At 41.3% G+C, this 27,189-nt stretch overlaps 1 protein-coding gene and 1 long non-coding RNA gene across 7 annotated transcripts in view; one reads left to right on the forward strand and one right to left on the reverse strand.

Moving 5' to 3' along the window:
* The window catches only part of pold1 (polymerase (DNA directed), delta 1, catalytic subunit), a 144,446-nt gene that overhangs the window by 37,487 nt on the left and 79,770 nt on the right, over positions 1-27,189 (forward strand). For all 6 annotated transcript variants that reach the window (XM_069909090.1, XM_069909089.1, XM_069909091.1 and 3 more), the window contains 5 exons: positions 1,306-1,497; positions 2,079-2,167; positions 5,093-5,209; positions 6,048-6,161; positions 10,383-10,530. In XM_069909090.1, the coding sequence (XP_069765191.1) occupies positions 1,306-1,497; positions 2,079-2,167; positions 5,093-5,209; positions 6,048-6,161; positions 10,383-10,530 (660 nt within the window). The remainder of the gene's footprint in view (positions 1-1,305; positions 1,498-2,078; positions 2,168-5,092; positions 5,210-6,047; positions 6,162-10,382; positions 10,531-27,189) is intronic.
* Positions 32-26,321, reverse strand: LOC138748608 (uncharacterized). Its single transcript, XR_011348185.1, has 3 exons — positions 26,033-26,321; positions 6,022-6,148; positions 32-267 (listed from the first exon to the last, which is right to left on the reverse strand). It is a non-coding gene; the product is annotated as an uncharacterized lncRNA (long non-coding RNA).

Consider the following 27,189-nt stretch of genomic DNA (forward strand, 5'->3'; position numbering starts at 1 on the left):
TTTACTTTTATTTAACTTGAATTAGAAAGTTGATTGAAGAAAAATGAAGAGGTGAATGGGACTGTCATTTAAAGCCTTTATTGCATTTTGGTCCGTAATTATTTTGAGTGGAGAAATATGTGGTGCTATACGGGCAGTCCCCCGGTTACAAACATCCAATTTGTGAACAACTCATACTTGCAAACATGTGGCTTCAGCAGCTCGTCGGCTCATGGAAGGAGAACGCCGTCCGCCATTTTAGTCCTATCACGTTGCCTCCCTTGATGCCTATTTCAAGAAATTGATTCCAGTAGTTTTCTTTTGCATAGAAATATAAAATATATACTATATACTAAAACAAGCATTTAACTAACTATTGCTAAATAAGAACTGTATGTACCTGTTTCAACTTGCCTACAAATTGGACTTGAAGACATACTTAGGATTCCCAGTCATGTGATTACTTGGACTGAACATTTTAATTAAATTTCAATCACAGCTCAGCTAGAATATTTATGGCAAAAATAGTAGAATTCACCATAAAACCTACAAATGTTTGCTATCACTTTCTAAGTTTTTATCTTTATACATATAAAACTAAATTGAGTTTTTCCATATTGAATTGGATATTAAAATTAATAGAATTTTTGAGCAAACAAAATTGATGGAGCAATTTAAGTCAAATAACATCCATGCGCGGAAATGGTCTGTACCCTTTTTGAAGGCGTGGATAGAATAGGTAAGATTACATGTATAAAGGGGGAAAGAAGCTAGGGGAGGGACCTAGAGGTGCTAAGAGTATAGAAGGTGAGGGAGGTAGAGCGACAGGTAGCGAGAGATAAATCATTAGGAAGGGATGGAGAAAAAAAGGTTAAGAGAGATTTTTAAAAAAAAAGTGCAGGATTAGATAAAGAACAGATGGAATTAGTGAAATCAGATTGGGGTATGGTTTACCTAAAATTAGAAAAATCAATGTTCATGTCATGAGGTTGTCCAGGAGGAATTTGATGTGTGGTTCCTCACAGTTATGTTTAGCTTTGCCCTGACAATGGTTGAGGCTAGGGACAGTTGTATCACTGTAGGAATAGCTTGTGGAGTTAAAATGATTGGCTGCAGGAAGCACAAGTTTAGACTCACAAATAGAGCATAAAGAATTTTTATTTATTTGTAATTTCATTATATGTATTTGAAATATTTTGAGACTTAAAATGTAAATTTTGTGGAACGTGAACATAGTTTTGATCTGTGTTTCATTGCCTCTCCTGTTGCGTACAATTTTTATCCACTGTGAGTACACTCTTCTCACCGTCATTCTGTTTGATTTAGAATGGTAATGAGCAAACACGAAGGCGACTAGCTGTTTACTGCCTGAAGGATGCCTATCTGCCTCTGCGACTGATGGAGAAGTTAATGTGTGTCATTAACTACATGGAGATGGCAAGAGTAACAGGAGTCCCTCTCTCCTACCTCCTCTCACGTGGGCAGCAAATCAAAGTAGTTTCTCAGTTGCTCCGACAGGTAAGAGACCAAAGTGATGCTCTTGTTAAACATTAGTTAATTGTGTTCATTAAAACATTTGGGACCCTCCATATAATGAGAATATCTCTAGTATTAACTCCTTGAACAGTAGTGTGTCTTTGTGGTCATACCTAATGATATAATCATCTGAAGTCTCAGAGCTCTAATTCTCCACGTCTCATATTACATTTCTACACCATTGACAACTTTGTTCCCTTCTTCCCTGCCTCATCTCTTGCTCCTTCAAGCCTACCTCTAACTCAGCTTTTGTCATGTGCGCTGATGTTTCCTTGTGAGTTTGTTCAGACACACTTTTGTTAACGATCTTGTGATGCCTTTCTGAATTAAGGGATACACATGCAGTTTGTTCTGGTAGTGCTAAGAGTATGCAGTTTAAAAAATGATAATGAACTTGGAGCTTTCTATACAGTATAAACTGTCGTACAAGGGCAAAGGTAATGCATTTGCCCCTAAGCTCTCATGTATTTATTATTTTAATATATCACATAAAATAACAAATTGCTGTTTGAAAATCTGTGGTGTTTACAGGACTGTACTGCATTAATTGTTTGTGTTGCTAGGCAATGAAGCATGACCTGGTGATGCCTGTGGTGAAATCAGAGGGTGGAGAGGACTACACTGGCGCTACTGTCATCGAACCAGTTAAGGGGTATGGCTAGCTTACTCACGTTGCTTTACTCTGTCTTTGAGCTGTAAGTGGTACTTGTGTTGAAATGGAACACATTTTGCAGCTTTGTATTCATTCTTTCCCACAGTGTCAACACTGTAAGAAAGACTGAAGGAGCAACAATCTTTAGCCTTTGAAATCTATGCTTGCCATCGCTTCATTGCTGCTCTTTGATCTAATTTCATTACTGTTGTCTCCATTTAAAAACTCCACAACTTTTTTTTAATGACGTTTATAGTTTGTCTCCACAGAGTGCTCATTCATTCACTCTAATCATCCATCTGCACTCCCAGAATGCTTTTCCCTTGGGGCTAAAAATTCTGAGTGAAGATGTGACTGGGCAAATGTGTTTTCTGTGTAAATGCCACCCATTACTCCATACATTCTGTATAAAGAGAAAATAATGTTATTCGAAATAGACATATAATTTGACAGCTTCCTTGTCACTAATTAATATTGATGGATAATCGTTGCCTCTATGCATAATTACAGGGGACCATATAAATGATTTATATTTTATTCTTGGGGACAGGTTATTGCAAGGAGATCCTCAATTCATTTCCGAATCAACTGCAGGAAATAATAAAGAGTAATTTTATTTTGCCTCTAATTTGACTAATGTATGTCCTGTGCCATTCCTGAAGTTCTGGATTCTTTGCACCAAAATTTGTACCGTATAAATTTTATTTTACAACAGCTATCAGACTCTTGAACCTCCTCTTATTACAGTAATCATAGACTGCTCTGACAGTATGAAAGGATGATGACAGTATTTACATTTTTTTTAAACCATTTAGACTTGCAACACTATAGCAGGCCCTTCTGCCCAAGTACTCCAATGAACCTATAAACCCTGTAAAACTTTGAAGGGTGGGAGGAAACTGGAGCACCCAGAGGAAACCAGCACAGACACACAGGGAAAGTGTACAAACTCCTTACAAGACAGTGCCAGACTCAAACCCGGGTTGCTGCCGCTGTAGCAGTATTGTGCTAACCATTACGATAACCTTGTTTGACAGGCATGATGTTTGAAATCATGTTGATCCCCCTTGGGGTTTGCCATTGAGGAGTGAGATGAGGAAAATTTATTTATTTGTTGATTGTGAATCTTCAGAATTCTCTACCCTAGAGAGTTATGGATGCTTAGTCATTTAGTATATTCAAAGATGGAATCAATAGATTTAGCTAATCAGGGTTATGGGATAGAAATAGAAGATTAGATTTTCCCGCTTTGTAGATTATTTTTTTCCTCTGATGAACAAGACATTGTCTGGGGTGGGGTTTTATTGCTAGTGAGAGGAAACTCCCAGTTTATTCACAACTTTTAGTAGCTTGCCCAATCAATCATTCCTGAGTGTGAAAATAAAAAAAAACCTCCAGATACTGGAAACACTCACTAGATCAGGTGGATAGAGAAGCAGACAACATTTTAGCTCTGGGGCACTTCTGGGAACAGAGAAAGAAAGAAGCCAAGTTGGTTTTAGGTTCCAGTGTCTCCTCCTCACTGATCATCAACACAGATGCACCCCAAGGATTTGTGCTTATCCCAATGCTCTACTCATTGTACACCCAAAACAGTGTGGCCAGCCACAATTCCAATGCTATCTACAAATTTGCTGATGACACCACAGTTGTCGGCAGACAGACAGTGCCAGACTCGAACCTGACAATAACAAACGGCAATAAGGAAGTGTACAGGAGATTAGATTAGCTTGTTGAACGGTGTAACAACAACCTTGCTTTCAACGTCAGCAAAACCAAAGAGATGATTGTGGACTTCAGGAGGAAGTCAGGGGAACACGACCCAGTCCTCATCAAAGGCTCAGTAATGGAAATGGTCAAGAACTTCAAATTCCTGGGTGTCAACATCTCTGAGGATCTGTCCTGGAGCCTCCACGTTGATGCATTCACAAAGAAAGTTCACCAGCGGCGAGTTTGAGGAGATTTGGTATGTCACCGAAGACTCTCATAAACTTCTACATGTGTACTGTGGAGAGCATTTTGGTTGGTTACATCACTGCCTGGTATGGAGGCACCAACTCTCAGGACAAGAATAAACTCCAGAGAGTTGTTAACTTGGCCTGTAACATCACAGGCCCCAGACTTCACTCCATCAAGGACATCTCCATGAGGCGGTGTCTTAAAAAAGCAGCCTCTATCCTCAAAGACCCCTACCACCCAGGCCCTCTTCACTTTGCTACCATTGGTACAGGAGCTTAAAGACGAGCACACTGGCACAAGGACAGCTTCTTCCTACTGCCGTCAGATTCCTGAATAATCAATGAACCAAAGACACTGCCTTACTTTTTGTACATTATTATTGTTATTTTATTTTTTATAGTAATGTCATAAGATGGTTATAATATGTACATTTGCTCGATGATGCAAAGCACCGAATTTCATGACTTGTTCATGACAATAAATCTTGATTCTGAATCATGCCAAAGGTCTTTGACAAGATTTCCTCTCATTAGCCAAGGGAGGTCTGTTGTATTAATGTCTTCCCTCTGATGAGACTGAAGTGAAACAAAACCTTCCTGAGAAACACATAATCTGCCGATGTGAAATCTTGAGTGAACAAAGAAAAGCTGGAAGGATTTGGTGGGTCAGGCAGCATCCATGGAGAAAGATGGTTGGTTAGTGTTTCGAGTCAGATCCTTTTAGTCTCTACCTGTTTCCCTCAGTGGATCCTTCCTGACCTGCTAAGTCCTTCTAGCTTTTTTTTCCCACTCAAAGAACCTCTTTATGTCCAAGCTTTTGTCCTGCTCATTTGACCTATTGTAAACCTTTATTGACGGCAATCTCGAGGGAAGTCTGTCCATAAAACCACATCACTGGATGCAAAACAACATTTACTCTGTTTCCTACAGTACTTTACATCTTTAAAAAATTATTTTTCTTCTGCAGTTTTTACGATGTTCCCATCGCCACTTTGGATTTTTCTTCCTTGTACCCATCCATTATGATGGCACACAACCTGTGTTACACCACTCTGCTGAAGCCTGGTGCCGTGGAGAAATACAGGTGAGTCATGTAGCTGTTTCAAAGATGGCCTTTTTATGTTACTCCGTATAATCATTCGGTTTATTTGGTGGATCAAATGCAAATTTCTGCTGAATTGTCCAGTTTGTTTGCCTGATCCCCTTCTGTGTCTAGTCATTTCTAAGTGTGCTGACTCCAGAGCTTCATTCACCACCCTCCATGAGTGCACCATGAATGATAACTCTGATTTGATGCTCACAAACAGGGGAAAAATAGCCTTTGATCAGCCACACAGCTATTTTTATTCTTTCTAAATGCAAAGTTGCAATCAGATGTTGGGACCGTTCCCCTTTCCTGAAACCCGCTAACTTGACAAAGTAGAGATTTAAAGATTCCTTTTAGCTGCATTTTTCAGTTGCACAGCACACTGCACCATTGGGAACTATAGTGGAACCCTGATTTAACGCGAATCCAGATATAATGCAATGAGTCATTGGACCCGGGCGTCAGGCTGCTGCGGGGAGCAGGGATTTCGGGCTGCCACGAGGAGCAGGACGGTCAGTTTACTAAAAATTAACTTGTGTTTTAATTTCAACTGTAACTACAATGATCCATTAAAACCCTGATTTAGCGCGGCCCTGCTTTTTTTTGACCCAAACTATTGTGTCTAATGTACTTAGCAAATTTGCTTTGCTGCATCCCCAATCCTAAAGACAAATGCTGTGAGGCGTTGAGTCCCACAAAATGGTAATAATACTATGCAAGAACAATAAGTGGGGCTTTTGAGGCTTTTTTTAAAGTATTTTTTTCTTCATAGAAGATTTCTATTGAAGGTATTCTGATTTTTCTTTCACCTCTTCCACTTTTCTCTCCATTCAAGTTTTTCTTCAGAACAATTCATTAAGACTCCAACAGGTGATCAGTTTGTCAAGGCTTCAGTGAGAAAGGGTCTACTACCAGAAATACTGGAAAGCCTTCTGTCTGCAAGGAAGAAGTGAGTACAATAGGGTTGTATTAATGAAAAAATAGCTCAATTGGTCCACATCTTAGTATAATAAGTGTAGGAAATTTAATTGAATTTGCCCATGGTTAGCTTGATGAGGTACTGGAGGAATTGTCAAATGAGATCTGAAATAAGTTATTTTTGTATACATTGAATTTAGATGATAGGATATTTCAAGGGAGATTGAGTAGTGGTCTTTAAATACAGTACAACTCTGATTTGGGACTGAGCCTACTTCGGATAAACGGTTTTTTTCAGAGAACTGGTGATTTTTTAAAAACAGCCCAGTACCCCAGAAAATCACTTGTATCAATGTTTAAACAACAACAAACAACAAGGCAAGAGTTTTTAAGCAATAAAAATAATGTTTAATTCTCACCAAAAAAATGCTGGCCGCAACACCACGACTGATTACCGAGACCTCCCACCTGCCGCTGCCGATCCCCGACATGTCCCCATGCTGCTGCTGATCCCAGGGAAGCTTCCCAGGCTAGTAGAACACTCACTGGCGAGTCAGTGGGATCCTATCTCCCCGGTCAGTGGAGCTCCCGACAGGGATGCCTGAGTCCCAACTCCGAATCCTCCCCTAGGAGAGTCCGGTGTGCGGTTGTGGGCTGAGGGAGGGTTTGGAGTTGGCATCGGAGGCTCCGCTGTGCCGAGGAGGGAGGGAAGGGGATAGAAGAGAAGGGGGCAGGGAAAGCCACTGAACCCGAGGTCCCATTCCTGCCTGGAAGGCCGCTTTCCTCGATGACACTAAGAGAAGGATTCTTCCAACAACTTGCGGCTGGGAGACAGTGGTATGCAGTTTGAGAGGACCGATGGAGAGAAAAGTTAATAGGGGAAGGTAAAGCAGAAATGAAAAGAGAGAGGGAAGGGAGTTGACTGAAACGAGGACAATCATCGTTCCAATTTCATGTTGAGTGAATTTTTTCTCAACCTGTGAGGTCAGTTAGGCTCTGAAAAATTTTGGATAACTGAGGATTCTGATTTGTTTCTGATATCAAATAAAAAATTTGGATAAATGAGGATTTCGGAGAATCCGATTTCAGATATTTGGAGTTGTATATAGAATTACTGAAATCTTAAATCTTGATAAGGTTCTAAGGGCCAGAATTTTCTGGCTGGAGAAATTTTAAATTACATTTTTGAAATTTAGAAATGCAGCTCGGTAACAGGCCCTTTCATCCACGAACCCGTGCTGCCCAATTACACCCAATTGACCTACATCCCCGGAATGTTTTGAAAGGTGGGAGGAAACCAGAGGAAACCCACACAGACATGGGAAAATGCACAAACTCCTTACAGACACCGTGGGATTTGAATCCCGGTCTCTATGGCTGCCGCTGTAACAACGTTGCGCTAACTGGTACGCTAACTGTGCTGCCCCAAGATCCCATGAGTTTAGAAGTTGGGATCATTGTCTCTGGATAAGAGGTAGGTCAGTTGGGACTATGATGAACAATTCCTTCAAGAAAAGTTTGAATACTTCAAATTCTTTACTACTCATGAAAGGATTTTGAGTATCATCGAACTGGGAGTTTACCGGGGAAAATCAATTGAGATCGGTTAGCTCTGATTGCTTGAGCAAGTAAAAAAAAATTGGGTTGCTGTTTATTTTCTGCAGTAGATGGAAGCTTTTAAAGGGGATTGGTATGAAAAGATTAAAAAGAGAAAAAGAGTGAGGCTAATTTGTTACCTCTTAAACAAACAGCATGGGCTAGACAGCCTCCTGAGTTGCAAGGGTCTGTATTTTAGAACACAGTCAGATTAGTTCCCAAAATTAAGTTAGCGGTATTGTAAATTATGTTCAGGTGAGATAAAACTGCAGGGAAGTGCAATTAGAGTGATTTTTTTAAAAAAAATTATCAAAACTTGTTTTACTTAATAATCTCTTTTACATTCTTGTTGTCTGGTTAATGAAATTCCCAAGCTTTGCAATCAGTAAAACAACTTTAATCGCTTTGGATTTTATTTTATTACTTTTACCCTAATGAAAGTATAAACTATAGTCCAGTTACATAAGCACCAGGATGTAAAAATATGAACCCAAATCTAAACCATTAATTCTATCTACAAAATCTTGTCATCCCTTTATGCTGCAAGGTGTACAATGCAGCTCACTGTATATGCTGGCATTAAGACAAGACTGGAAACTTAAAAATGTCACCCCCAAATCCCCAGGGAATTGTCTTATATGCCAAGTATAAAATCTGAACTTTGACAGATTATGTTATGTTTTATATTATATATGTTTTAAAGGAGATAAGTTGTTTCAGGTATTTTTAGTTAGGTCACACACAGATACAAACACTTCAAAACAGATCTTATTTAAAATGCCAGAGCTCTGCTCAAGCCAGATTGTCCAGGCTCTGGGTGCCTTTGCAAAAACTTTGAAGAATGCTTATAAGGACTTCACAAGTAGGTGTTAATTGGTCATGCTGTGGAGTAATGAATTATTGTTTTGAAAAGCAACAGATGAATGAACTTGGAAGATTAGGTCTAGAGCCGCAGTCTGTCTGAGTGCATTTCGCTGTTCTAAGAGGGTCATGTAGTTTTCTCTGAGTGAGAGAGAGAGAATTCATTTCTACAGTTCAGCAGCAGCAGCTGGGACTGGAACAGGACAAGCTGGCAAGCTTGTGGAAAACCCCATTTTGAAGGTGGGTTGTGAGTTCTTGGTTCAGCCTGGTAAAAACATTTGTGGTCCATACAAGAGGAGAGGACTAGCTGCGTAATGTTTCACTTGAAATAAGAGAAACAAAAAGGAACTCTCTGGTGACCTGAAAGAAAGAGGTTATCATCTGGAAAACCCTGATGGGGCAAGTTTCTTCGACAAGACACTGAAGTGGCTGTTCTAAAGGAATCAGTTGTGTGTGTCCAACGAGCAACAAATCTCTCTCTGAAAAACGACAAGAACCTTACTGAGCAGTAACCATTTACTTTTCAAGCACCAAAACCTGGATAAATACATAAATTTTAAATTCTGTGCACAGTACAATAATTGTCTGCAATCAATGAACTTGGAGGAGTGAGAAGTGAGATTGGACTTTTCTACTTACACATTACCTACACGTGCGCTTTAAATTAGAAGGGAGTTAAGTTAGGTTAGTTGTTAATAGTAACAAGTTAAAGTTTGATCCTGTTTTTATGTTTAAAGATAATTAAGTAACCATTTGTCTTGGTGAATTTCTTTTGCTGCTGGGTTTTGGGGTCCTCTGGGCCCATAACATAAGTCTCAGCACTCTCCCACGAAAAGTATACAATGCAAACCTTGACAGCGAAGTCTCAGTGCCCAAGGTCCACCTGCTCAGTCCGACTGCCGTCGGCTCTATATGGATTTTAAATGGTCTATTAAAGGTGGTTTATTTTAAAATTTGCTAATAAAATTTAAACCTTTACTTGGTAATTTTATTTTAAAATATTATGACTAGTCAGTGATAAGTGCCAGATGGGTAGCCTTATACAGTGAATATAGCTTAAAACCTACATTGTAAGGTGGAAATTCTGGAGTTGTCTTATACAAGAATTGCCTTGTATGCCGTCATATACAGTATCTTGGTTTTCCTTGTGATGTCATCTCTCATCCTGGCAAATCCTTGCACATCTTTCCCTTTCCAAAGACTATTCCCTGACAAATTAGGGTAAGACATGCTTGGAATAACTGGACTTTAGTTTGACAAAACAGTTGAATTTTTTATTTGCAGAAGCACCTGGGCCTAAAATGGTGAATCACCTAGATTTGTCAGTACATTTTGGAAGTGTGTTTTCTTGCTTAGCGAGGCTAGCGTAGGATTGGTGTTCATCGTGAGTCATGTCTGAATATAATTTGTGATGTATTGGATGGATGTTGCCATCTTTGTACTGATTGGGGAGAGGTGGTTCTTGTAATAGACATGTTGCGAGCCTCATTTTTTTCTCATTTATTGAATAAATTTCCTCTGTGACTTTTCTTGAAGTAATGACCTTCTGTCTCCAGGTTTGATCCTTTGATTTTTCGATGACTCTTGGCTAGCTCTCTGGGTGAGGTTACCAATTATGCTGCATGTGTTGGAGACACAATGAACCTATTAAGTGACATTTTTTAATTAGCTGATCTGGGACTAGATTGAAGCGAGCCATTAGAATAAGAATGGCATGCAGTATGCTGGTGGTGACATCCAATCCTATGAAAAAGTTATGTGCTTCTACCTATCTTTTCCCCTTCTCATTCCCAAGGGCAAAGGCTGAACTAAAGAAAGAAACTGATCCATTCAAACAAAAGGTGCTCGATGGTCGCCAACTCGCATTGAAAGTGAGTGCAAATTCAGTGTATGGTTTCACTGGAGCACAAGTTGGCAAGCTACCTTGCTTGGAAATATCACAGGTGAGTTTTGACTTTGTTTTGTGTTCTCATTCTCTTCCTCAAGCAAAGTATGCATGACTTTATTTGTGAAAAGTTTAAACTTCTGCAATGAGGGTCAGAACTTTCAAGTTCATAGGAGTCCATATTTCAGAAGACCTTTCCTGGAGCAGCTTATTGAGATAACCATGAAGAAGGCACACCAATGCCTCTTCTTTCCAAGGAGTCTGAGGAGATTTGTTATGTTGTGAGATACTCTATCAAGTTTCTACATGTGCACTGCATCACAGTTGCATCTCAGCCTGGTTTGGGAAGTTGAGTGCCCAGCAACATTGTAGGTTGCTGAAGGTAGTAAACATAGCCAGGTCAATCAAAGGCTCTAACCAATCCATTGCAGGCATCTAGGTGAGATGCTGCCTCAAAAAGGCAACCAACAACAAAGGACCCCCTTCATCCTGGTCACAACCTCTCCTCGCTGCTACCTTCAAACAGAAGGTACAGAAGCCTAAAGACCATGACTTCTTGGTTCAAAAACAGTTTCTTGACAACAGCTATCAGATTCTTGCACTTCCCCTTTATAAGAAATCATTGATTGCTCCGACAGAACAAAAGGACATCTGCACTATTTATTTTTTTTTAATGATAGCAGGCCATTCTGGCCTATGAGACTGTTGCCCAGATATTCCAATAAACCTACAATCTCCATACATTTTGAAAGGTGGGAGAATGTACAAACTTCTGACAGACAGTGCCAGATTTGAACCTGGATTGCTGCTGCTAGCGTTGAGCTTTTGCAAGTCACATTTTTTGAATGAAGGGAACTGAATATTTGTTATCTAACTTGTGTATTTATTGCATCTCTTAATTTAATTCAATTAGTTTGCTATCATAATTGTTCTTTACAAGTACCTATTTGGCTGCAGCAAATAAAAATTTCAGTGCATGTGTAACATTGAACAATGGATGACAATAAACTCATTATCATCGTTGGTTTGTGGTTGAGCTGAAATTCCCTACAGCAAGATGTTTTTGTTATTGCTCTTAATCTTGCAGAGATGTTTGGGGGGAGAGCTACCGAAGTGGAGGAAATAAACAAAGGATTAACCTTGTTAAACCTTAACTCGTTGCCCTGAAATCTTGTGTTCTCTTCCTCTTGATGTTGACAGGGAGTAAGAAGAAAAAATGCTCAGCAATGTAAAAGTGAAAGAGAACCAAAATAATATTTTATTCCAGGAATTTTTCTTCTTGGCAGATGAGTTAAAACTAAAAAGGAAGCATTTATTTTATTAGTAGTGTAGCAGTCATGGGATTCATTGTACAATATTGAAATGTTTTTCTTTTCTCTAGAAATGGATAGCATGTTCTGTTTTAAAAATCAAATGTAATTTTTGTGATTGGTGTATGTGAACAGGCTGTTGCAATGATTGAAGTCCGTAGGCTGAAGGGCCAATGTAGTAGATAGATTATGGGGTAAATAAAATTAAAGAATTGATTGTGGACTTCAGGAAGGAGAAGCAAGGAGAAAACGAACCAGTCCTTGTCAAGGGGTCACCAGTAAAGAGGGTAAGAAACTTCAAATTCTACGGTGTCAACATCTCTGAAGATCCATCCTTGATGCAATTATGAAGAAGGCTCACCAGTGATTATATTTTGTTAGAAATTTGAGGAGATTTGGTAAGTCACCAATGACCCTTGTAAATTTCTATAGTAGTTATTTTGTGGATAGGTTCTGACTGGTTGCATCACTGTCTGGTATGGAGGTACCAATGTATAGGCCAGGATCAGGCTACAGAGGGTTGTAAACTTGGCCAGTGCCATTATGGGTGTTAGTCTTCCCTCCATTAATAACATTTTTAAGAGGTGGTGCCTCAAGAAAAGAGCATCTATCATCAAGGACCCTCACCACCCAGGCCATGCCCTTTTCTCAATGCTCCCATCAGGGAGGAAGTAGAGGAGCCTGAAGAGACATAACCAATGCTACAAAAACTGCTTCTTCCCCCCTGCCATCAGATTAAATGGACAATGGGCCTATGGAAACTTCCTCACTCTTTTTTTTTGCATTAGTTTTATTTATTTTTGAGATCTTGTATTTATAATTTATGCACTTTGTTCTGCACAATACGGTTGCAGCAAAACAACAAATTTCATGACACGTGTTGATGGCAGTAAACCTGATTATAATTCTGAAATGACAGGAAACATTTTTTTAGATCGGAAGCGTAGCATTTTGTGGTGTTGGACCAGAGCTGGTGAAAAGGCCGACTATTTTTATTAAATACATGTCATTGATTTGGGCATACAATGCAGTTTCCAACGCAATGCAAAACTTGAAACCAGAGTAAACTGTCAACAAGATTTAAATTGGTGAAAGGATGGATCCTCAGAAATGAAATTTGACACCTAGAAATACATTGTATTAGTAGGAAGAATGAGGAGAGGTAATGTAGATGAGTGACGAGTATATTGCATGGCTCAATAATGGGCTAATCAGTGATTTGCCTACCTTGCCATTGTGGGGAGGAATTGAGATCTGCTTAAATATAAAATTACAACCTGAACTAATCACAACCAAATTGATCTGGAGCTCTTTTTTTTCACTATACCTGACCCAGAAGCATTTGTGGAAAATAGTACTCAGACACTAACTCTGATTCAGAACACAGACGTATCCAAAAAAGGCCCTCCCAGTACAGTAAAATCCAACACCCATGGTCAGATGTCACCATTAAAACCAGGTGACATGGTTTGCAGTTAGAGTTGCTTGTTTGCTGTTTCATCTTGATCTCAGTACTGTCTTTGTGAAGTTTGTAGGTTTTCTTGAAGACTGGATTTAGAAGGTTAATTACCAAACCTTTTATCAGCAAAAGAGTTAAGAAGGTTGTTAATGGGAGAGACCAAGTAGCAGTTCTGAAAGGCATTCTAATATTTAAGTATCATTTGTGCATAGATTGGATCAATCCCTCATTGCCTTCCTGGTGTTGAGGCAAGTAGGAGCCAACTCATAAGACAAAAGGTTGCAGCAAATTTCGGCCATCTTAGTTTTAATTCTTTCTCGTTTTCTGTCAGTGGCTGTTTATCATCTTTGGACTAAATGTAGTTGGTGTAGCAATTAGTACAACACCTTTACAGCACCAGTGATCGGGCCCGGAGTTCAAATCCCGTGCAGTCTGTAAGGAGTTTGTATGTTCTCCCTGTGTCTGTGTCGGGTTTTCCCACTGTTTGAAATGTACTGGGGTTGTTGGTTAATTGGATGGCATGGACTCCTGGACTGAAATGGCCAGTTAGCAAGCTGCATGTCAAAATTTAAACTTCAACTAAATGTCACAGCCTGGGTTCAGATTGCTGTTCTGTGCTGAACCCTGTGAAAGGATCATGGACGCTGTCATAGGAACATTGTGCAAGATATTATTGTTTTGAATATCTCCCTGCAAGATTCTGATAAGTGGCAAATTGGCTCTGAGCTGAAAAATAAATTGATTTTCATCTTTCTACAGGATAACTATGACAAGCACAAATTATTTTGTTCATGTTATATTCTTCATAATATCTAGAACTGCAGTAAAATCTTCATATAAACAGAGATAGATCAAGTTCAGAAAGATTCCATGCTATACCTTTAAACAAACCACCAGGGTGTGAATGCATAGGTATGAAATACAGGTCTTCTTGCAGGGTATCCTCTTCAGTGTGAGGTTAACATAAAGTTAACAAAATAAACCACAACCGTGTGATACAAGATTCTTGTCAATCTGTGGGCAAGGAACTGTTGAAACATTGCAACACCTGAATGTCACAATTTAAGAGATTAACTCTTCAGCGATAAATCATCGCCATGTTGAATGCATAAGAGCTGTATTTCTGACCAAACCCAATCTGCAGGAGGAATTCATTGGGACAAGCAGCATAGGTGGGAGAAAAAGAATAGTCGACATTTCGAGCCAATATCAGCCAAGTTAAGATCCAGTGTTCTCCAAGGTTATCTCTCCTGTAACCTTTTAATATTTTGGGATGTTTTATATAAAATTAACCTCCATATTAATAGCATTGAAATTAAATTAATAACAAAACGATTGAAGATAGCTTGAAGAAGTTTTAACTTGGGATCCCTTTCGTTCACATGAGGTAATTAGTGGGGTGTTGCAGGGATCAACCTGTTGTTTACTATTTGTGTTAATGACTTGCAGGGTTAAAAAAATCTATGCAAGATTATCAAGAATGCTGATAATATGAAAATTGGTGAAAGGGTCTGTTGTGATAAAGGTGCTTTGGGAGACTTGCCCCAGCGGCGAGCGGCATCTGGGTCTCCGGAAACACAATTTTATTGAAACTTTATTCAAGCAGCTGCTCTGGGTGGGGCACAACCAGGGTGCTCCGCTACCTGAATGTTTGCTCCCAACTTCAAAGAACATTTACTTTTACAATTTTAAGCTTTTATTTATTTTTTTATTTATTTCATCTTTTTTTTGCCAGTTAGGTTTTCTTGAATTCCAATACCAAGGATTTTTACTGTATTTAAAGTGGACGTGGATAAAAATTTGATAGGTTGAGGAATAAAGGGATATGCAGAATTGGCACTGAAGAAGAGTTGAGACTGATCATCTTTGATCATATTGAATGGTGGGGTGTGCTTGAGGGACCTGATGACTTTCTGCTCCTATTTTATTGTATTTTAGAATGGATGATCTGCTGCTGGGCTATGGCAAATATTACCTTGGAATTGGCAATCAGATACTGTAAAGGACCAGCATAGAGAGTGGCTGTTTCAAATTTCACACTCTAATTGGTATTTTAAGCAGTTTTCACCAAGTTGTGTTCAGACCATAAGACGTGACCAACCCCTGATGTGTTCCCTACCTTTGTTGTGGGTGTTTTGGATGTTGTGTGTAACTGTGGTCTATTGAGTGTGGGGAGGGGAAAAATGGCTCGGACTCTACAGCGAATTTTGTATATAATTGATAACTGTAAATATTAAAAAAAAGACCATAAGACATAGGCCCTGAATCAGGCCAATTGGCCCACTGAGTTTGCTCATGATTCAAATCATGGGTCATGTCTCCATTCTCCGGCCTTCTCCCTTTGACACCATTGCTAAGCAAGCACCTATCCACCTCTGCTTTTAATGTACCCAATTTCTTGGATTTCACAGCCGCCTGGCAACAAATTCCACAGATTCACCACCCTTTGGCTGAAGAAATTCTCTCATCCCTATTCAAAAGGACATCTTTTTATTCTGAAGCTCTGCCCTCTGGTTCTAGACTCTCCCCCTACTGGAAACATCTTTTCCTCATCCGCTCCATCCAATTGGTTAGTTCATGTTGACACTTGGCTCCCAGATCATGCAAATCCTTGTATGACTACAATGTCCACTCCCGTAAATGCATTTCCAGGTCTGATGAAGGGCAATCATCAGTAACTTGCATCACTGACGTGTAATTGTAAATGTCAAAGTAACCTGCATTTTTGTTTAAAATCTCACCATATGGGTACTAAAGTACAATTCTAAGTTATCAAGGGACAAGTTCTAGGATAGATCTCGAGAAATTTGTGAGGAGGAGTCGACCAGCATTGCCCAATTAAGTTTCTAGAATGAGTCTTGCATAAATCTTGCATTGAGTTGGTACAAGGTTCGACCAACATTCAGAATATTTTTGATAATGTATCTTGTAGCTGCTGTGGAAGATAAAATCTGTGGTTTTGATGATAATTGCTAAAGCAGTTTTAGAAGTGGATACATTTTTACTGATGCTGGTTATTCTGATTAAAGATAGGCCATTCAGCCCATCGAGTCTACCCTGCCATTCAATCGTGAGCTGATCCATTTTCCCACTTAGCCCCACTGCTTGGCCTTCTCCCCATAACTTTTGATGCCCTGACTAATCAAGAGCCTATCAATCTCTGCCTTAAATACACCCAGTGACCAGTCCTCCACAATGACCTGTGGTAATAAATTCTACAGATTCACCACTCTTTGGCTAAAGAAATTCCTCTGCATCTCTGTTCTATGGGAATGCCCTTCAATCCTGAAGTTGTTCCCTCTTGTCCTAGACTCTTCCACCATGGAGAAACAACCTTACTACATCAACTTTGTTCATCACTTTCAACATTCAAAGTTTTTAAATGAGATCGCCCTCCCATTCTAAATTCCAACGAGTACTGGCCAAGAGCTGTTAAACATTCCTCATATGATAACTCTTTCATTCCCAGAAACAGCCTTCTGATCCTCTTCTGAACTCTCTCTAAGGTCAGCACATCCTTTCTGAATGAGTAGCCCAAAACTGGAAGTGACAAATAAATGGCAAGGGTGCTAGGTAGGTCAGGCTGCCTCTGTGGAGAAAGAGAGGATTAAGGGTTCAGATCAATTGCCCTTCATCAGACCTGGAAATGCATGTTTCAAATTGTAGAGAGGAGGATGGTGACAAACAAAGATATGTCAGTTGTGGGTGGGCAAGAAGGATTTCCAGATTATCCTCTTGCTTTTGGTCCTGGCCAGGAAAGGGATCTGAATGGATGAAGAAATATGAATGAGAGAAATAGGGGAAAACAATCAAAGAAATACAAGAATGGAAGATGCTGGAATCTTGAGCAAACAGTGAGGACCTGGAGGGACTCAGCAGTCAGGCAGCATCTGTGGAAAAGCATTGTGTTGGAAGCGTGAGATGCTGAATGTAACAGAAGCTGGAAATCTGAAAATTGTGGAAGGAGAAAAACTTGAAGATGAATAATCTTGGACTATTGTGGCATAATTTATATTGATACTTTTTGCAGAGTCAGTAATTTTTTTTCAAGACATTTCACAACCTTAAAGGCACAAATTCACACAGCACTTTCATTTCTTTCTTTTTTGGCACTTTTTCTAGAAAGATTTTAAAGTTCACTGAAGTTTAAAATTTGCCTCTCTAGATTCCCTTTTGTTGTTTGACAGTTTAGATTGCAAGTATTGCAGGCTATGTATCTTTTCAAAGTGATCTGAACCCAATTTATTTCATATACTCAAAAATCTGCAGCGAGACTTCCAGAAGGAATCTCAAGATTCTTGTCAAGAATCATTTTGCCATTCCACACCCATCCTCCCACCTATTTCCCTGGATGATGTGTGTTGGGGGTGACTTCTGAAATGAGCAGAAGTGGGCAAATAGGCTCGGGGCTTTCCTTTTTAAGTCAGCTGTTCTTTGGCTTAATCAGCGGAGCTGTCAAAGAATTAGATTTGTATTGAGGAATGCCCTAATTCATTTCTTACTGCCCTTTGCAGGTCATTCCCTATTTTGAGATAGAATAACCTTCCTGTTGTGAGGAGGAACAATATAAAAATAATTTCTTGTTCCTAAGTATAGAGAATGGGCAATTGCAGCACTTGTTCCAAAAATTGACCATCTTGATGTTCGTGGGGTTTAAAGTTTTCTTGTGTGAATCACGAGTGTCTAACTCTTTTTAGCATTAGAGAATTTTGTGTGCTGATGCTGGTCTTGATTCTTTTTGAAATTACTGCATGATTAGTTCTGCTCTCTGACTTTGCTCTGAACAGAATAGAAGAGTATAGCACAGTTCTGACCCTTCAGCCCATGATTTTCTGACCTATGTAATCTTACTCCACGACAATTTAACACTTTGGACTCCATAATCCTGGTTTTCTGGGACTGGTTTTATATCCAAGCACCAACTAGTTGGTACTTTACTAAGATTTACCCATGGACCCAGTCCGGAAGGTTAAAAATGGCCAGAGTCCGAAGATATAACTCTTCCCTCCATTTTCTTACATCCATGTGCCTATCTTTTAAATGTCCCTATTGTTCCAACCTCTACCACCTCTTCTGGCAATGCATTAAGGCACCGACCAGTTTATGTGTGCACATCCCTCCTCTAATGACTCCCTTAGACTTTTTTTGCACTAACCTTGAACTGATGCCCTTTGATATTGGCCACTGCTGCCATGGGAAAAAGGTGCTGCTGTCCCCTCTCTCTATGCCTTTCATAACTTTATACACAGATATCAAGTTGCCTCTCATTCTCCATTGCTTCAGAGAAAAGCCTTAGTTCACTCAACCTTTTCATACAAGGCATATTCTCCAATCTAGGCAGTATCCTGGCTGGTCCATAAACTGGGTCTTGTGGATGTGTGTACATGAATATCAACCAGTGCTGCTTTGTGTTGATTGAAAACAAGGTGTGCAGTTCCTATTCTGAAGGATTTGGTCCTCTTTCCCTTCCTGCCAACCTGCTTGAGCAGAGAGGGAAGGCTTATGCTGCATGGTCACAAGACAGATAATTTGGTGGAGATTAAGCATACCACTTATCTATCATACTGCTGGGCCATAGTCCCAGCAATGCACTAATGACATTGTAAAGCTTTATTTCAACTTAAATTACTGTTCATTTAGTCCCATACTACAGACAATTTTATTATCAGTTTTTACCAGTGCTTCTTGTCTGGACATCCATTATTCTTTCCCACAGAAAATGTACTCTTTCTGCAATAACTTCATATCTTTGATTTGCCAACATATTGAAACTATTTTTTTCTTGCTTGCACAATCAGAATTTTGATCAACTTTGATTCATAATATTCCTTAACTAAAGATTTTTTCTTGAGAATCATTTAATTAATCCTTTCTGAACTGCCTCTGGCATCTTATTCGAGTGAAATGTGAATTGAGCATAACTTCTCTGAACTAGCTGCTGTGTAGTTTTGGAATTAATTCTTTGACTTTGAAATAAATAACTTCAGGATAGTTGCATGCTATGATTATAGGGTTCTGCTGTGGGAGTCAAATGCTTACACAGCTACAAAATACATGTCAGTCATTTAAAACTGCTTAGAAACTTCTTTCCTAAAAGCAGTCTTTTTTAATTGTTATTCCTCTGGATGCTGAGTTATTTCATCTCCCCTTACAAACAGTGCAAGTTTTTTGGGTATATTTTTATTTCATTGCATCTTTGCTTTTGACTGGGAGTCACTTCTTGCTCCCAGATGGAGGCCCTCCCTGATCCTGAGCAGGTTGCTTGGTAAATAGATCATTGATGGTTTAACAAACTCTAACCGCAGAGCGTGCAGCTTGATCGTTGGGAAAGAGATGGTTGATGTAAGCCAAGTTACAAAAAGAAAATTATGCAATTTAGAGTGGATTAATGAGGCGGTGTTGTAAGCCCCTTGCTGTTGATGGGGGGGAGGGTTATGTTGTGGTAGGGGTTCTGTAGCGATAGTTGGCTGGTGTCTATCTGTGTTAGTTAGTTTTAATGCAAACAGCCCTCAGGAAACGGACAGTTTCCAGCTTTCCTGTGGTAAAGCCTTGCTTCCTGCCTGATACACGTCCGCTGGTATTTGTACTGCACAGTTGGACTTGAGTTCTGTTCCATTGCAAAATGGATTGCAAAATTGGTTCAAATTTCAGTTGATTTTTCCTTCTATTGTTCCCTCCTCTGTCTACCTGACCTGGTTTGTTTCCACATCAGACAGTAGCCCTCTTGTGCTATTCATGGTTGCTCTTTACATTCAGGTTTAAATAGTGCAGTTGAGAACATGGAGAACATCACTTCCTAGGCAGATCCTCTTGTCACCTGACAGTACACATGCATCCTCTTCAGGAAGTGGTCTGTACCATGATTGGGAGCAGGAAACCTAACTGATTTTCCTTTTTCATCCCCTTTGTCAGATCTCCTAAGATGAACTTTAAATAGCAATTAGCACTGACGAGCATCCTTTCAGCCAATCTGTATTTGGAATTCACATAAGCAGACATGACTGAATAGAAATGAGCATCTGTAAAATCTAATTATTTTCCAATTCTTATATTTCAGCAGATTAAAAAAAAAGAATAGAATCCTATAGATCCAGAGTAAACCGTTTGTCACATTGAGTCCATGGCATGCATTTGTAAGGCAAGATAGCAAGTTCTGCTCCTGTATTGATTTTAAGGAGTTAGTGATGTAGATTTGCTGGTGTTTCATATTTAAAAGGTTAGGGAAATGCTCTGGTTGAAGACCCACTTAATCTTTGTCGTAAAACTTGGTGCTGATGCATATGAGGGGTTTGACTATTTTCTTTTTAAAATAATTTTCACCATCAATGAAGTAAAAGATAAAATGCAGCATTGAATTGAGGTTAGTAACACTTCATCTTCTCAGAACCCTTCAAAAAGAACAATTAAAGTGCTAGGTTGTAGCGGCTGTGCACGGAGACGCAGACCGACCCACAAAATGGCAGAGGAACGTGGCCACCGCACGGACTGCGGGTGACACTGGCCATTATCCCAGGTGACCTCCCTCACAGCTGGAAGAGGGGAACTGTGGTGGGAAAGCCGGCCAATCCCAGGCCAGCGCTCCAATGACGCGGGGCCCTGACATCAGCACCTGTGTGGTGGCCAGTGCAATAAACTAGTCTCGACTTCAAGGGTTTCAAGGGTTTGGTGTGTGTCATCGTTCTTCTCCATGCTCGCGTAGCGCGATCGCTACGTTAGTGATCCTGACATGTCCAACCGGCAGTTGGACTTTAAGTTGACAGATCAAGCAACCATCCACGCGGTCTGACTCAGGTTCCCAACGTTTTAGGTGTCGCAGCCACATGTGTTTCGAGCAGGCTGAGGCTCAGTTCCAGCTTGACAGATCACTGCCGACGACACCTGCTAATTCTGTCATGAGCACTCTCATACAAGATACAACAGCAAAGGTTGTAGAGTTCCTATGGCAGCCTCTGGTGTAAGACTCTCAAAAAGCTATTAACCTGCACTTTCAGGCTGTCCTGGCGCGAGCGCGCTGCTTGATTGCTGCATTTGGATGGATTGGCGGATAGGGCCCTGTCCGCTCTAATGAGCGAAATGCTCACTGTGACTGAGGACACAAGCCTTGCCTGCTCTTTGGGTAGATCTTTCTAGAAGAGCTGCCCAAGGATATCCAGCTCTTGCTCATGGATGAGGACTTCAGTGACCCTTGGAGGGTTGCAGCCTGGGCAGACGTGCTCTGGAGAGCGAAGAAGGACACCAGTGCCATTGTAGACCACTTCAACAAGCCCCACAACCAGCTCCCTGTGAGATCAAGACCAGTGGAGAGGCAAGTTAATACCCCAGGACAATTCTGTTACTATCATCAGCGATAGGGTGAGGAGGCCTATCGATGCTGTCCACCCTGTGGGTTTCTGGGAAATGCCCTGGCTAACCATCGTTGATGATAGCCTCCTGTATGCTTTGGATTCCTTGTCGGGCAGGCATTTTCTGGTTGACACTGGCACCCAGATAAGCATCCTACCCCCTGCAGGCCTCAACACCCACAACGGCAAGCAGGAGCCAGCACTGAGGGCAGCCAACATTTGGACTTTCAGTGCCTGCACCATCTCACTTCAGTTTGGCCACAGCCAATTTACATGGTCCTTCACCCTCAGTGACACAATCGGTCCTGGGGCCTACTTCCTTCGTGCCCACTACCTGCTTGTCGACCTCAAGAGATGGCGCTTGGTGCACGCCAGAACTTTTCAGATGACCAAGCTATCCGTCCCCCCACCTCGACCCTATAATGCTTTAAGACAACGAATTCACCCACATCCTGGCACAGTTCCCCTCAGTAGTGGCACCACAGTTCTCCACGGTTGAGTCAAAGCACGGGGTAAAGCACCACATTCTGACCAAGGGCCTCCCACTCCACATCAGGGAACGCTGACTCCTTCCCCAAAAGCTCAGCCCGAAAGAGTAGTTTAAGTGGAGGAACTGGGGATTGTGTGACACTCCGACAGTCCCTGGGCCTTCCCTCTCCGCATAGTGTCAAAAACAGTGGGGGGGGGGCATGTGGTGACTACTGCTGCCTCAATGAGACTACCACGCCCAGCAGATATCCCGTGACTTCACCGCCAACCTGCATAGGGGCACGGGTGTTTTCCAAGGTGGACCTCACCAAATCCCAGTTCACCCCAGGACATCCCCAAGACAGTGATTATAACCCCACTTTGGCTTGTTTGAATTCCTCTGCACGCCCTTCGGTTTTAAAAAAAAAAGTGGTACAAATTTTCCAGTGCCTGATGGACTATGTCTATTTGCATGATATTCTCATGGCTAGCTACAGCCACAAAGACCATGCCAACCACCTGAGACAACTCTGCACCCAGTTGAGTGAGTTCGGGCTGACAATTAACCCCGTGAAGTGCCAATTCAGCCTGGGCACTATTGACTTTCTGGGGTACAGAACAAAACAGACACGGGGCAACACCCCTCCTCGACAAGGTCGAGGCAGTCCAGCACATCGCCAAATCACGTACAGTAAAAGGGCTACAAATATTCACCGGTATGATAAACTTTTACTACAGATTTATACCGGCAGCGGCCCTCATCATATGCCCCCTCTTCATGCTGATGGTAGGTAAGTCAAAGGATATTACCCAGGACAATGAGTCTTTGAGGGCGTTCTAGAACGCCAAAGATGCACTGGCTAATGCCACCCTCCTGGTACACCCCCGACTGGAGGTGCCTACCACTCTAACAGTCAACACCTCCAGCACAGCGGTAGGAGGTGTACTGGAACAGCTCATTGAAGGCCAGTGGCAACCCCTGGCCTTTTTTCAGTAGGCACCTCCACTCCACTCAAATACAGAGCTTTAAACCGAGAGCTATTGGTCTGTACCTGGCGGTACAACACTTCCATCACTTTTTGGAAGGTCGGCAATTCAAGGTCTTCACCGATGACAAGCCGCTGACCTTTTCTTTCCATAAGGTATCGGACCTATGGTCGGCCTGACAACAGAGACACTTGTCCAACATGTCTAAATTTACCATGGACGTACTGCACATTGCAGGGAAAAGCAAAATGGTAGTCAACGCTCTGTCACTCCCCGTGATCAAGTCGGTACGTGTCGTCCCAGAGATCGACTATGTGGCCCTCACCAAAGTGCAGCAGCAGAACACAGATCCTTGCATATAGGACAACTGTCTCCAGTCTCAGGGTGGAAGATGTCCCCATCAGCCCAGGTAACCTGACGCTGCAGTGTGATGTCTCCCCAGCAGCCCTTGCCCCATCGTCCCGGCCGCATGGAAGCACCTGGTTTTTGACACAATCCACCTCCTGGCGCATCACGCAATCTACCATGGTGATGATGACTAGCAGGTTTGTCGTAAGCAGGTCAGCAAGTTCAAACCAGCATAAACTTCCTGTCCTCCAAAGTGCAGACTCATACAAGGACATCCACACAGAACTCTGAACCAGCGTGACGCAGGTTTAGCCACGTATATATTGACATAGTGGAGCTGCTACCAGTTTTCTGTGGTGTGAGATACCTCTTGACCACGATTGACAGCTCCACGAGGTGGCCTGAAGCAGTCCTGCTGGCTGACACCACCACAGAAACCTGAACCAGGGCACTCATCAACACATGGGTGGGTGTCCAGATTTGGGGTCCCAGAGCACCTAAGCTCAGATGGGGGGCATAATTTACCTCTGGGCAGCACTAGCTAACTTTCTGGGGACACACCTCCACTACACCACGGTGTATTACCCTCAGGCCAATGGGTTGATGGAGCTGTTTCACAGGCACCTGAAGGCAGCCTTGATGGCCCAGCTCAAGGGTCCAACTGGGTGGACCAACTTCCTTGGGTTCTGGCTGAGGATTTGCACCACGCCAAAGGATGACATCAATGCCTTGTTGGTGGAGGTGGTCTACGGCACACCCTTAATCATTCTGGGGTAGTTCCTGGCCCCTGACAAACACCTGGAAAATCCTGCAACACCCTCGAGAACCTGCGCCAAAAACTGGGATCCCTGGTCCTGTGGCAACCCCCACCACACAGCCAGCCCAAACATCACATCCTCTGGGACTTAAAGACTTGTCAGTATTTGTTTGTATGAAGGGGTGCACTCTGGCTGCCCCTACAATGACCATACGAGGGGCCCTACATCAGGGACAATTGGCTGCATTTCCATCCTCGACATCGGCGGTAAGGAGGAGACTTTTACCGTCGACTGCTGAAACCGGCAAGAGTTGCGAGTCTCCCCAATGCAGGATATCACCAACTATATGCATATTTCATTCAAAGCCATAGGTTTCGAGAGACGGTCAGGAATTGTGGGGATTTTATTCCCTCAGTGTTAAGCAGGTCTGGAACCATTCAATAATTATCACATTAGTTAATGTCTAATGTGCAGGAATATCTTATGACAATTCACTTTGCTTGGTATTGTTCAGCTTCTGCATCAGGATTAAGAGTTGAGAGCTAATTTCTAGTTCTACATACTATTTCAGAATACATGTACTGGAAAGGAACGAGCAGAACAAGATGCATATGGCACCTAGGATGTTGTAGGGGGAGTCTATTGGAGACTGTAGAATGGACCTTGAAGTTTGCTTTCAAGAACAATGTTGAAGCAAAGCTCCCCTATTAACGTTGGAGGTGTCATCAATGATGGTGCCAGCCATATAAATATTGTGGCTACAGCCGGAGGTCAAAGCATGGATGTTCTATGGTAAATGGGTCAAATCCTGATGCTTAACATCTGCAAGGTACGAGTCAGGAATATAAGAGAAATCTCATGTCTGAATGAGAAAGAAAATGGTATTCACATCTTGAGATCATCCCAAAATGAATCACGGTTCGAATATGTTACTCTTTTAATGTGAACAATACTGCAGCTGTCTTCTAAATATGATAATGATGATGGCTATATCGATCTTTTTGTGGTCACTTGAAGAAAAATGTACAGGCTGGAACACTTCATTTTGAAGCTCTCATCCTAGGGACCAGTAGGTGATTTGTGTAGAACATTACCACACCACAGCACCAATGGGAAAACTGTATGAGATTGTTTGTCTACACCAGGGGTTACATTTACAGATCCAATTATTAATTTCTAACAAATACCAGGATCTTTGTTGGCTACACACATCGCAGAGGTTAGGCATGCATTGCTGTTACCGATCTTCACTGAATGTGGTCTTCCGAGATCCAGGTTTTGAAGTTTGCTGAGGGCATGATGGTGTTGAAAGTTGAGCTGTAATCGATGAACAGCAAGAGTAAAGCTTGAAAATCTCCAAATAACGTGATTGAAGTAAAAATTTCAATCCTCAATGAAAAGAAGCCTGATATATGTATTGCTGTTGTCCAGGTGATCCAGGGCTGAGTGAAGAGATTGCATCAGCTATGGTACAATTGCGGCAATAGACAGATAACAGTGGGTCTGGGTCTTTCCTTAGTTACGTGTTAATTCTGGCTATGACAAAACATTTCATTATAATAGATGTGAATGATACTGGATGATGGTCATTGAGACAGCTCACTCTGCTCTGCTTGGGCATTGGTGGGAACTTCAGACTGCAGCAGCGAGAGTGAAAATATTGTTTTAATCATAATATCATGGAGGACATTTAAGCTTGGTTAAGTCACATGATGATGCACATAGCTTACCACAATGGCCTTTTCTAACCTAACTTTGTGCTTTAGTTCCTGCTACATTTGTTGTTTTATTCAATTTCGGGGTTTTCACAGAACATAAGGCTACAACCGCATTGAGCACCTTGTTTGATGTGGAGCAGATCAAAAGCAAAGGAAAGATTTCTCAGTACCTTGTTTCAGTGCTGAATGATAGTGTATCACCCCAGTTCTCGGCAGTCTCATCACTTCCATTTCCCCATGGTTTTCCCTGGAACCTATTCTCCTTTGCATGTTTTTTTAAGCTTTTCCATGATTCTCCTGTTACTACTGACATCAGGAGTAACTTGCAATAGCCAATCAATGTGATTTATGGTGTGAAAAATAAAAAATTAAAAAAAACACAAAAAAAAACATCCAAACTGCACATCTTTGAGATGTGCAAGGAAACCCACACCACTCACAAGGAAACCGTGCTGGCCCCACACGGTTCATGAGGTCATAATCAAACCTGAATTGCACTAGTACAAGCTACTGCATCACGTTGACTGTCAACATAGTTCAACATGGACCAAGTTCAGCTGGCACTCTGAATTTTGGGTTTTTAATGATTTTTCACATTTACAGGTTCAGAATGCCTAATTTTAGGACCATCATTCTGGATGAAATTGTTAAATGGGATAGGGATAAAAGTAGATTGAAACCAGATTTCTGAATAATTTATCAACAGAGTACATACATGACATCACATACAGCCCTGATATTCTTTTTCCTGTGGGTACGGCAGAATTACCACTAATTGTTAGTGCAAAAAAAATACACAATGTACATATGTAAACAAATAAAGAAATATAGACAAACTGTGCAATACAGAGAGGAGAAAAATAATGAAGTGAAAAGTACAAGTCCTTAAATGAATCCTTGATTGAGTTTGTTGTTGAGGAGTCTGATGGTGGAGGGGGAGCAGCTATTTTTGCAAGTCTTGTGGCACCGATACCTCTTTACTGATGGTAGCAGCGAAAACGGTGTGTGGTGGGTAGTGTGGATCCTTGATGTTTGCTGCTGCTCTTTGACAGCATCATTCCCTGTATGTATATGTTCCTGATGGTGGGGAGGGTTTTACCTGTGATGTCCTGATGTCCATTACCTTTTGCAGGGCTTTACCTTCAGAGGTATTGGTGACCCCATACCAGACAGAGATATAGCCTGTCACCACACCTCTGTAAAAATTTGCCAGTGTTTCTGATGTCATACCAAACCTTCGCAAACTCCTGAGGAAGGAGAGCGCTGACGTGCTTTCTTCATGATGCCATTAGTGTGGTGGATCCAATAAAGATCCTCCAAGATAGTG

The sequence above is a fragment of the Narcine bancroftii genome, chromosome 13 (assembly GCF_036971445.1).
Source record: "Narcine bancroftii isolate sNarBan1 chromosome 13, sNarBan1.hap1, whole genome shotgun sequence".
NCBI classification, from domain to species: domain Eukaryota; kingdom Metazoa; phylum Chordata; class Chondrichthyes; order Torpediniformes; family Narcinidae; genus Narcine; species Narcine bancroftii.